The following is a 12,454-nucleotide window of genomic DNA, read 5'->3' as shown; positions in this document are numbered from 1 at the left end:
CTGATCATTTACAGCCACTGAAGTGAGAAATTTCTCATCACTCCTGAAATTTAAGTCACTGCTACATAATTGAGTTACATAACCTCCCTCAAAGGTGTCTGGTATACACTGGGATCTCTTGGCAATCCTTGCCCTTAGTTACAGAAGAGCCACCCCTTTCTGTCACCTAGTAACTTTTTAATAGTCAACATCAACTCAGAATTTCTGAGCAAGAGTATGACTCGTTAGTGTGTGAATATAGTACTTTTTCCAGCATTGTTTAGGATACAAACACTAAACAGTGTAGTCCGAACCAAGGACAACACCTCGTGGAAGTGTTTGAGCAGAAAAAAAATTGTAGTAGTATATTCTGAATATAAAATAGAAATGGCTGAAGGTAAGATTACACCGGCAGGCAAATCAGGCCAACTCCTGGAAAAAATCTGGGATCTGAACTCGCTAGCGAGAGATGTGCTTCTGAAAAGTGATCTGGATAATGAAGGTATAGCAGAGTATGTGCTTAAACTGACCTCTTTAACAAAAGAGATGAGCAGATCTCTCACCCAACAGCTGGAGAACATTGCGGAAGGTCTTCAAGACACTTGCTACTTGCTGAGTGCTCTCCATGACAAACACAAGCAACTGACTGCAAGTCCAAGTAAGTATGAAGGGACTTACCTGTAAAGAGAATGGACTGGGTGTATTGGATGCTAAATTCTGCCAGGAGATGATGCTGGGGGACCTTACTTTTCATCTGTTAGTATTTCTGTATTTGGTCATTTATTAGACCAAATGAATTCATACTTCAACAGTTGTATCACAGTGTTTCTGAGTCTATTGATGAGATTCAGTGTGAGACTTGTGGGAAAGAAAAAAATAGCTAAACAGAATTGTTTCAAAGTTTTATAAATATTATGATTTGGTGGGTTTATCTTGGCCAGACACTAGATGCCCACCCAGCAACCTCCCCTCCTCAACATAACAGGAGGGAAAAATAAGACAAAAAAGCTCTGACATCAATAGAAAGACAGGGAAATCATCTCTTACCGTCATGGGCGAAATGGACTGGACTTAGGGAAATAAAATCAATCTATTGGCAATTGAAATAGATTTGGATAGTGAAAAACAAAGGCAAAAACTAAACAAACACCTTCCCCCATCCCTATTTTTTTTCTAGGCTCACCTTCAATCCTTCATTTGCAATTCCTCTACCTCCTTCCCATCCTGAGGAGCGTAGGGGGATAAGGAATGTGGGTGGCAGTCAGTCCCTAACAGTTGCCCTCTGAAACTCCTTCTTCCTCACATTTTTCCCTGCTTTGGGATGGGTCCTTCCCACAGCCCACAGTTCCTGTCAGGAAAGCTGGGCTCTTCACAGGCTGCAGCTTCTTCAGAGACTATCTACTTTCTCCAGCGTGGGGTCCTCCACAGGCTCCACGCTGGTCTCTCATGGTCTGCAAGGGAATCTTTGCTCCACGCCTGGAGCACCTCTGCTCCTTCTGCTCCAGCTTTGCTGTTCGCAGGGCTGTCACTCACACTTTTAGAATCATAGAAGCATAGAATGGTTTGGGTTGGAAGGGACCTTAAATGTCATCTAGTTCCACCCCCCCTGCCATGGGCAGGGACCCCTTCCACTAGCCCAGGTTGCTCCAAGCCTCATCCAGCCTGCCCTTGAACACTTCCAGGGAGGGGGCATCCACAACATCTTTGGGCAACCTGTTCCAGTGCCTCACCACCCTCTCTGTGAAGAATTTCTTCCTGTCCTCTCTCCTCACTGTTCTCTGGTATTCTTGGCCTTTCTTAAATATCTTTCCACAGAGGCAGCACCAGCATTGCTGCCAGGCTCAAACCAGTCCATTGTGGAGCTGGGTGGAACAGACTGGAACCGTTTGTGTGTGGCATGAGACAGCGCCGACATCTCCTCACAGGGGCTGCCCCTGCAGTCCCCCACTGCCAGCACCTGTCCAAGTAAACCCAATATGTGTACTTTACAGTCCTCCACAAGTAACAACAAAGTTGGAGAAATAACTGGAAAAATAAGAAAGAGTTCTGACATCTTAATGTACAGACATACAGGAAATCCAATTTTTTGCATAACAGTGTAGTTATCAAAGTGCTATTTATCATGTGGACCAATTCAGGATTTTTTTCCTGAAAAAAAAAAAAAAAAGTAGGATTGTTTTGTGATGATGAAACAACTCTCTTTACTCAGAAACAACATTTTAACAAACATGCGTCAAAATAGAAAACTGACATTTCTGCATCTAATAATGGTCTAAACTGCATGATGCATAGAGAGAAAGACTCCAGGCAGATATCTTTAGCTATGCTCGCATTTATAAGCCTTTGTTCTGAAGGTTTATAAAGTGTCCGTGATAACAAAAGAACATTTTTGTAGCAAAAAGACCTGCTTTCAGACTGCAAGATCAAGCTAACTTTGCCCTGTTGGACTCATGGCCAGTGTGATTATTTTGTGGTTTTGTTTAGATTTCTAAGAATTCAGTATCATTTTCTTTCCAAAAAAGTACTTTTCCTTGTCTGACACTTTCCCATAAAACAGTGATCAAAAAGATTTGAAGAAAGTTGCATATAAAGTGCCACTGTATCCCAAAGCCGTGTTATCAAACATCAGAAAAGCACGGATTACAAAGTGTTAGAAAAGTGATGGTGGCAGAGGGTAACAGAAAAGAAGATTTATTTTGAAGTTAACCTCAGTAACAGAATGCAAGAAGTGCCTTTTCATGCAACACAGCCAGGTAGTGTAACATTACAAGGCCACGTCTTTGTTTGGCTTTAAGCACTGCAGTATTAGAAAAGTCATACCCACAGCATCGGAAAATGCCATTGTTTCAAATAACCCTGTTATCTTAAAATTTGCTTTTAGGTAAGTTTGAAGAAATGTACAATTTGTTTTGGGGTTTTTTTGTTTGTTTGTTTGTTTACAAAAAGCAAAATTCAGAGAGGAAACAGATTAATTTTGGCAGTTTTACCAAAACTTGAACTTTGCCATATAGTGAGACTGGGAAGTGGTCTTTTACAATCTCTTACACAAACAAAGGTGTACAAGCTATGTTATTCCAATCTTTTGTTTTATTTCTTAGCCCTGTTAAACTACTTAGAAATACTTTTTCACTATGGTACGAGTGCCTATAGACAAACAGCAGTATTTTAGAACAAACCTATTTTTTTCTTTGAACTACCAGTGGAAAAAAAAAAAATTAGAAACTGTTTACTTTTTTTTTTTTCCTTTAAATAAAGTCAAAATCCAATAACAAGTCATTTGGGAAATAAGAAAGTGTTGTAAATGAATCATTTTTAGACTGAGTTCAAGAAGAAAAAAAAAATTTCTGAACTGTACTCTTCGTAGGTTTAAATTAAGGAAAAGTGTAAGATCGGAAAAATGAGGGATCATAAAATAAATATGTTAAAGATGAAATCTTACATGAATGGCATATATTGATTGCATGTTTTTTGTGCATCCTTCTTCTCCAAGTGTTTTTAAATTATATACAAGAGCAGCCTCTACCATTCCTATACCTGGATGTCATAAACGGCTGAACTTCATCATTGTATATGATGTTTCTGATGCCTCTTTAATATTGATCCCATGTATAACAGCTTTGTTAGAGACCCATGTGTTAGAATCTTGCAGCATTCAATTTTAGGTAATGTATATAATTAAAGTTAAGTTGTAAGGCTCTTCCCAAATTGATTTGCCTATTGTTTACCAATTCCATGCTTTAGATTGATTGTCATTAAGAACTTCGCTAGTGTCAGATCACTGGAAAGCTGTTCATTAGAGTTGCCACAGTAGTACTTTGACAAATACATAGTTGTACCTGGACAAATATAAAACTGTACTTGTCCATGTTTAATTCTTCAGTAATTCACTCAATAATAAGCAATAAATGCAAAAATGTTAGATGGAAATCAGGAAATACATGGTGCACAATATACTGAATGGCACCATGGAGTTAGGTGGAATTCATTAGGTATGTGTATAAGAGTTTTCACATTTCTGCTAACTTGCATAGCAAAATTATTGAATTACCTATTTTTTTCTTTAGAGTACAATGGAATTGCAGATTATCTGCAGAAAATGAAGGATTGCATGATAAATACCATCTCACACCTTCAAAAGGAAGAAAATAAACTTTTTGCTCCTAGCTGCAGTGAAGATGATGATTCTCAGATCCAGACTGCTCAAAATCCTTCTAGGGAAACAGATGTGTGTTGTTCTGAAGAAGCAACAGCGTCTGTGCAAGCACCTTCTAGTCCCCATCATCAGTTCCAATCCCTGAACAAGACAGAAAGTCAGAATGTTAATCAAATCCAGCCAAGTGAAACTAAAACTGCAGAAAAAGACATTGTTGCATCATTAGCTGAAAACATATTTGCTCAAGAACAGGACATTAGCAGAGAACCTCCAGTGCAAAGGGAAGATGGTGAATACAGACTACTAATGAACTCTGTTACAGAAAAAGAAGATAAACCTCATGAAGGTAGCTCTGCAACTGAAACGTCTGCAGAAGTGGTTTTCCAAGATGCCTTTACAAGCAGTGGGGAAGGCATTTTATCTGGGACATTGGGGGACATTCATGACAGAACTGTCATGAGTCTTTTTGAACAGAAAAAAAAGGCAGTACTCAAAGAATCTTCAACCGTGGTAGAAAGTGAAGAACACAGACTGACAGAGCAAATGGAAGACAGTAAAATGGAAAGAAATAGTGAGATTTGTAGAAATTACCTAACTACCTTCACATCTTCAGCACAAACATGTGATCTTACTGCTGTGAATCCTTCTGTGAATGACTCTGAAGAAGTACGGAAATCTAGGCACATGGTGTAAGCACATATTACTCTTTTTAGGAACACGTACATAAATATTGCTTATTAGCATACATATAAACTTAATACGCATGCACCGAACAGCTGTTGGTCATGCATATAATGGGAGTTTACAACTTAAGCATGCACAGTGAAGATCTTCCATTTGGTCTAAACTCTAATTTTCAATTTGATTACATAATTTTTTTTTTTTTTTTTTAATGCCAGAGAAGTGCTGATTCACAACCAGTAAAGCCAGTAATTCCAAAATTGTCGGAAAACAGTAGGAAAGGACACCAAATAGTCATTTCTATAATAATTTGTTCTGAAACTCGGTAAATCTAAAAACTTTCATGATTTTCCCATATATTTGTAAACATATGTTTTTGTGAATTATCTGCTTATGCTACAATGTAGCACATCATTAAAGTATTTAATTGAAAACAGAAGACACCCCACCACCTAAAATACAAAGAATAATATTTTATATTCTTTTTCTCCAGATTTCTAGCGGAAAAGAGTGGTAAGAATGAACATGAATTAGCTTGTGTTATTCAAGCCCCTGCAACTACTCTGGAAAATCTGAAGTGTAAGATAGTCAATGACACTAGTTCCTTGGTGGTGGATGATTCTGAGGAGCTGGTCAGCAATGTCATCAGTATTGAATGCTCTGATTACGAGAAAGCAATCCCCTTCCCTATCAACATTGCAATTCCATTTACTTCATGCTTCAGAGGAAATTATCGAGAGATTATGGTGAAGGTGACTGATGTGAACTTTCAATCAAATTACTTAACTCCTGTTTCTTTGGAGAGATACCAAGGAAATCATAAGGTTGGTAACCTCTTATCTGAGTATTGTAAAAGCATAATTCAAGGTTCCCTGTTAAGCCTCTGCAGAGTTATACTAGTAAAGTTGTCATTATTAAGTTATATTGCCCGTTACATAGGGTTAAATTGAACTTTTCTTCTCACTTCCTCAAGAACTAATTCTGTTTGAAACCTAGCATTTAACAAGGCCCTTTTCTTTGCTTGTCATGTTAAAGCAAGTGCTTGATCCCACAGTAGTAATGACTGAGTAGTGGTTCATGATTTTTGTAAATAACTGTAACAAAAGTAAAAACTTAAGAATTATTTTGCATTCAGATCATGGAGAAGTAACACAATTCTGTGTGTATGAATCTAAAGTCCATCTCAAAGAAACACAGGATAGGATTTTTTTAGCTGCAAAAGAATTGCACTGGGCCAGTTTACGAGCTTATTTCATTTCACCCCAATCATATACTGACATTACATGAGATGCAATTAATGACATTACATGATAACTAGAGATCATCGGATGGGCATGCAGGTGGCCATAATATTTAATTTATTTTCATTTCACAGCTTGCTCTGTAAATAATGTTTCCTTCTCAAAATGCTCATCTGCTGTGGAACGCAGCTTCCTTTCCCTCCAATGTACTCTAACCCCATGTTTTATTTACACAGGAAACCTTTGCAGAGGTGAAAATTTATCAGCTGGGTTTTTTTTCTGTCTTGTCATGCTTAAAAAAAGAAAAATTTACTGTTCCAAAGACAGGACTCTTGCAAAAGCTGAGTGTGGATTCAAGAATCTCATTCTATTACCCTCCAGAAACATTTAGTTCTCCAGCACACATGCAGTTAAAGGTGAGCCTGAAATACATAATATTTGTTCCATAAGTCTGTTATCTGATCAGTTCTGAAGCAAGGATGCCAATAATGTTAAAGGACAAGCTGTTCCATTATTAAAAGTGAAAAGTGGTTGCAGCTCAACTTCCTGTATACACAGCAAACATTTTCCTGTCAACTTTGTTAGAGCCACATAATATTATCTGTAGTCAACATGATATCTCTAGCTAAAAAGAAGAATGCTCTACCTTTGTTTGATATACTTCAGAAAATAGAGCTGTTTTCAACAATGATGTAAGCATCAACTCCAGACTTCAACTTTTTGGCCCAGTGTTTAAGTTAATGGAACAGTTTTTCTCACCTGACCATCATCATTTGTACAAGGCAGTGCAAAAGAAGCTTTTGTCGCCTTAGTTTTACGCTGACAATAATCTCAAAATTTGCTTCAGTTATAATTTGATTCTCCCTTCTCCCATAAAAAGACATTGATTCTAAAGTACAGAGAAAGTAAAATTAATAGAGGAAAAAATACAGATTTGAAAAATCTTAGAAAATTAGCAATCTCTGAGGGAGCTCAGGAGTTTCAAAACTTGAACTCAAAGCAGGAACAAAACCATTAAAATATTTTAGTCATTAAAGTTTCCAGATTGAAAGATGACTTTCAAGCACTTATTTGTGAATTCTGTGAAGTGCTTGATCGGCTAAGTTTGTTTCTGGGTTATGGATAGGAGCCTAAAGCTTCTGTGATAGTCTAATCCAATTCCAAAAAGTGAATCAATTTGTAAAGAAACAGAAGTCTAAGAGAATATTTATTCATTTCCAAATTAACTGTACAACTGTTTTCCATATTTAGGTTCAGCCAATTGAACCATCATTGGTTTCCGCACTGAAAGCAAGACACGATATGTTCCACTCAGTGGTATCTACTAGTGCACTGGTTTATGTCCTGCATCCTTCAGCCCAGACATTTAACAACTCAATCACTATAACTCTGCCTTGTCCTCCAAATCCAGAAAAAAAAAGGCAAGGAGATGAAACAGAACATGCGAGAGCTATCAGTGCTACAGTAAAGAGGGTTGCTATGGCATACCATCCGTGGTAAGAACAACTGCATTACAAATTCAACATTTTCAAAACATGAAAACAAATTAATTGTAACAGTTGCTGATTAATATTTTTTGTATTAAAAATGTGTTAGTTTCTTAATAGAGTCTGCTATACTTAGAAGTATTGTTAGAAACACTGGAGCAAATCCCCATAATTCTCATGCTATAGCTTCACCATGAAAATTCGTATGGTCAGGATGAAATATGCATGGGTTTTTTTCTGCAAGAAATTTTCAGCCATTTTCACTAAAGCCAAACATTGAACATAGAAAATAACCATGTCTCAAAGCTGCTGTAATCATTATTTTACCAGTTGGTGGTTTGACTGCCCTGGCCTTTGAATTTTCTGGTCTCTGCTTCTACACACAGCAATGGCTGCATGAGTCAAAACTGATGATGCAATGGTTTGGAGTATGTCAGTTTTGTGGTAATTGACAAACTACATGAAGAGTCAGATTTTTCCAAATGACTCACTAAAAATTTCTAAAATTCAGACCTTTTGGAGTGTCTTTAAAAAGCATTAAAACATGGGGACTCCTAAAAACACTCTGAATTTCAGTTTTTAATGGGCAGTTCAATAAAATCGTGCAAATGAGAATATGTAAAAAAATTTTTGGTGAAAAAAAGCCAAAGCTGACCTCTTCTCAAAAGAGCTTGCACTCACAATGGTCTCTTAGACTATATATCCATCTTTATCACAAAATTCATATTTGGGAATGGTGCTCACCTCAGTTTACAGGAGATTCAAATTTAATTTCCTTTACCAAAAGCATTTAATTGTGTCGCAGTATCCTCATGGCATCTGTCTGTTCTTAATACTAGTCTAAATGTCATTTTAGATTCTCAGTCAAAGCACATCTATTGAAAGATCATGGCTTCAGTGCTTATTTCTATACCAATTCCTTAGAAAGTGATGCCAGCATTTTCCTGTATTTGCAATAAGACTTAGGCTGTATGTTTGAGAAATGCTTAGGGCGTCCCATCTGGAGTAACTTCTTTTCTGGATTATACATAGGGTGTACATTTGAGGTGAATGGGTTATTCATATCCAGTTCTCAAAAAAACCAACCAACAAACAAAAAAACCCCAAACAAACAAAAAAAACCCAACAAAAAACAAACCACACCTGATAAGGAGGGGTATGTGTGAGAAGAAAGTCATGTTCTTCTGAAAAAAAAAACCCACAAAAAAACCCACAACCCAAACTCATGTTTCATTCACTGGGATAAATTAGCTAGAGCATGTCATGGCACAGGTGCTTGATTCTGAGGGTGACATCAAACTAATCACTTGATATGAGGAGAAGCTACTTTTATTTTCTCTATTAAAAGAGATAATGGATAGCAGTCGTGTTATTTTCTAAACCCCTTTGTGTTTATTGAGTAGTATTTGCTTCCAAAAAAAAAGATGGGTTTGTTTTTCTTCTAGATATCTACTTCTAGAGAATCTAAGTCTTGATGAAGGACCAAAACGCAATTCATAATAATTACTGTGTATGATATTAAATGATAGATTAATCTAGATTAATTTAGCAGAAAATTTTTTACTTCTTTTTTCCTCTTTCTGGAGAGTTGAAAAAAAAAATTAAATTATCTCTTAACAGTTATATCACTTACATACTCTGGAGTATAGTTCCACATGTAAATTTTCAGCAAGGTGAGAAAAACACATGTAGTCATCAAGGAAAGTAGAAGGGAAAGTAGAGCTACAAATACTATCTTACTCTTTCTGAAGGATCTATTTTTCATTATGTTTTTTCCTACAATTCCTTGTCTTTCCAGGGCTGTGAGTACTACTGTGAGAAAAAATGGGGAGAATCTCAGTGGTACTTTGAAATTATTAGGTCACAGAAACAAAGAAGAGGGGTGGAAGATGTTTGATGATGTTATTATCCAGAGTGCACGGAATGGGCTTGTAGCCTTTGAACTAAATGAGCATTTAGAAAGGTAATGTATGAATAATAATATTTTATTTACTAAAATATTTACTTACAAGTATGTGGATCAATGGAAATTAGTAGAGTTAAGATCTCTTAACTAATAATATAATCTCTTATATACTTTGCAATATAAGATCATTCAGATCTGTTACTCATAATTATGGAAAAATAAATTTGTTTTAATATTTTTCACCTACAGACTGTACACCATGTAATATATACAAAACTTGAAACAGAAAATGCAGATATTAATCTTAATTTGAAAAATGTGATTTAGCCTCTAACTACAAAACCATAATAACTTTTGAAATTACTTATACAGAAATAGTCTCTTACTTTTGTCTAAAATTCGTATGTAGCTGAGTTCATAGACGCAGAGTTGATGTGCTCTGCACTACAGAAGCAGGCAAATTTCTACCCTTTGATGTGTTGGAAACAATGAAAAGAAGTTAGCAAAAGGTCCATTGGAGACTGAGCCCTGTATCATTTTGCATAATAAATTGTTAGTTGTTGATAAAATTATTTAAGATAGCTCTAATTTTTTTTTTTTTTTTTTTAAATACAGCTTTGTTGTCATTCGCCTTTTGTTCCCCTTGGAAAGCATGTACCTTCTCCTCTTTGCTCAGGCAATGGAAGAAGCTGTTCGCAGTACAATGGCTAATGTGATACTGTATCGGAAAAGAGAAAATCCATATAAAATAGTAGTTTTGTTATCTGCATCCAAAGAATTGACCTGCAAACTTAAAAATCTCCATGAGGAGGGCTACTTCGGTCCCCCAGAACCTACGCAGCAGTTCCCATTAAGAGAAGGAGAGCAGATTCATTTTAGATTTAGAGGCAATATTTTTGCTTCAGGTAAGGCAATTAATTCCTGCATCTGGATGAATGCTGTCAACCACCTCAGCTGTTTAGAAACCCTGTAGACTGTGGTTAGTGACAGCCCATTTAGATATTTCGTGTTTTATTTCTTGTAAATGCTAGGTGCATGGAACTACATGTGAAAGCGCTCTAACTGAAAAATAAAATGTACCTGATGAACAAGATCCTGAGCAACTTGCCTCTAGGTGACCCTGCTTTGGGCAGGGGGGTTGGACAAGATGATCTTCAGAAATATCTTCTAATCTCTGGCATTCTGTGAAACCTGGTCCCTCAGAAACCACTGGTATTTTATCTTTTGTTTCAAAAGGGCAGGATTCCATCAATGGCTTTTTAATATAAAGGACATTTGATAGGAATTAAACAGATTATACACACACACACAAAAAAAAAAAAGGGGCCTGCTATTTTATCTGTGTAAATTCACTTAAAGTGAGCAAGATTAAACACTGAAATACAGGGCAAAATGTTGCCCTATAAATTGAGGTGATGAGATAGAGTTATATTGTTTCCATTAGCAGTCTTGAAAATTCTATGCAGTGGCTGCCACCATTCCAAGATTTGCTTAAAGGGAAAAGAGACAAGAAGCCTCAGGATGATTTTCACCCAAAATTACATAGTCTTTTCTAACAGTTTTGGAAAGAACATGTAATTATATATTTGACCCTCTGAATAGTTTGTACATAAACTCTCCCATTGAAAACTCCATTTACCCTAAATAAGGGATTATTCTTGAAAAAGGGAAGTCTCCAGCCCCCAAGGAATGCCTGTTTATATATGCAAAGAACGCTGTTACAGATGTAGCAATTAAAATGGAATTACAAATCCTAAAAATGCACATACCTCTCTGGCTCCATTCCTTTTGTTGTTACAGATAGACAGAATCTATTCATCCTGAATAACCAGAAACATATACTTCTAATTCCATTCGTAACACCAATTTATTTTTATTTCTGTGTTATGTACTTTATCCCCTTCCTTACTTTTCAAATTGTAGCACAGCCTTCACCACTTATGCCAACAGTTCAGGGGCTAAGACAGCTAACTATGAAGATATCTCAATTATTGAAGCAGGCTGGCAGGAATGTTTGACATTCAGATGTTCAATATAAAGTAATAATAGTGATGATAGAGAACAACTGAACATTATGTGATCAGCTCTATTTCACTCAGCCTGATGAATTATTTTTGATGCCACACATCTGAATAAAATATTGATTTTTTTTTGTTGGGTTTTGGTTTTTTTTCTTTTTTTTTCTTTTTAATGGACTACAGAGGATGGAAGGGATTTTGGGAACACCTACAAGCTGATTTTTCATTCACAAAGAAAACCCAGGCTGGAGCTCCATATTAAAGAAGTGGATGAATTTGGTAACTACAGCTCACCTCATTACAAAGGCACAGCAGTGTTTTATAAAATCACCAGAGAGATGCTAACCAAGGAACGGGGACATCCTTTACAATATGGTGACTATCAACACCACTCTCCACTGTGTAAATTAGCACTGACATTACCGAAGGTGGGTCTCTCACTTGATAATGTTAAAGATCTTTCCCTTTTTCCCTTACCACATTTTATTAGGCAAAAGGATCTTGGTATGATTTTTGCTTTACAGATACACCCAGGAGTCACTGATGGAGCAGTTCTGATCCATCAGCAATGTACAAACAGCCTCATAATTTCTCTTAGCAGGTGGGAGGCTCTCTCATCTAAGCATGAGCATAGAAAAAAGTGTTTACTAGAAGTTTTTCACCCATTTGCTCTCCCCAAATGGAATGGCCTTGAGAAATTATTACTTAAGTGTCAGTTATATACTCTTTCTGTCCTTGTCTTAGGAGTGCAGAATTGCAAATTGGGGGAACATTAAATGGTTCATGTAACCTGTCTTTCTCCTATGACCTGATTCTCCTATTATGCCTGATAAGCCTCTGCAGTACAGCCATGTGGGCAATTGTCTCCATCTCTTGTGAAAGCTATTCCTACATAAATTAATATTCCTGTACTAAAATCTCATTGTAATCTTTTAAAAGAGCCTAGGTATAAGCTCCATATAGTGTACAAAAAGCTGCTACTAAACTAC

The 12,454-nt window shown here is 36.6% G+C and overlaps 1 protein-coding gene across 1 annotated transcript; it reads left to right on the top strand.

The window, feature by feature from the left end:
- Positions 1-366: 366 nt before the first annotated feature.
- Positions 367-12,241, top strand: DTHD1 (death domain containing 1). The gene is made up of 9 exons (XM_010156673.1): positions 367-637; positions 4,044-4,821; positions 5,307-5,637; positions 6,291-6,470; positions 7,306-7,550; positions 9,340-9,504; positions 10,063-10,352; positions 11,649-11,893; positions 11,990-12,241. Exons 1-9 carry the CDS (start codon positions 367-369, stop codon positions 12,239-12,241), a joined length of 2,757 nt encoding a protein of 918 aa, XP_010154975.1.
- The last annotated feature ends 213 nt before the right edge of the window (positions 12,242-12,454 follow it).

Source organism: Eurypyga helias, unplaced genomic scaffold (genome assembly GCF_000690775.1).
Source record: "Eurypyga helias isolate BGI_N326 unplaced genomic scaffold, ASM69077v1 scaffold2280, whole genome shotgun sequence".
Classification (NCBI taxonomy): domain Eukaryota; kingdom Metazoa; phylum Chordata; class Aves; order Eurypygiformes; family Eurypygidae; genus Eurypyga; species Eurypyga helias.
Note: the sequence above shows the minus strand (reverse complement) of the source record. Positions and strands in the feature narration are given on the sequence as shown.

Excerpts from the sequence above, each read along its gene's own strand:
- DTHD1 (XM_010156673.1), top strand. The coding sequence starts at position 367 with ATGGCTGAAGGTAAGATTACACCGGCAGGCAAATCAGGCCAACTCCTG. Across the intron at positions 7,551-9,339 it reads GCTATGGCATACCATCCGTG|GGCTGTGAGTACTACTGTGA; the intron begins GTAAGAACAACT and ends TTGTCTTTCCAG. Across the intron at positions 11,894-11,989 it reads TAGCACTGACATTACCGAAG|ATACACCCAGGAGTCACTGA; the intron begins GTGGGTCTCTCA and ends TTTGCTTTACAG.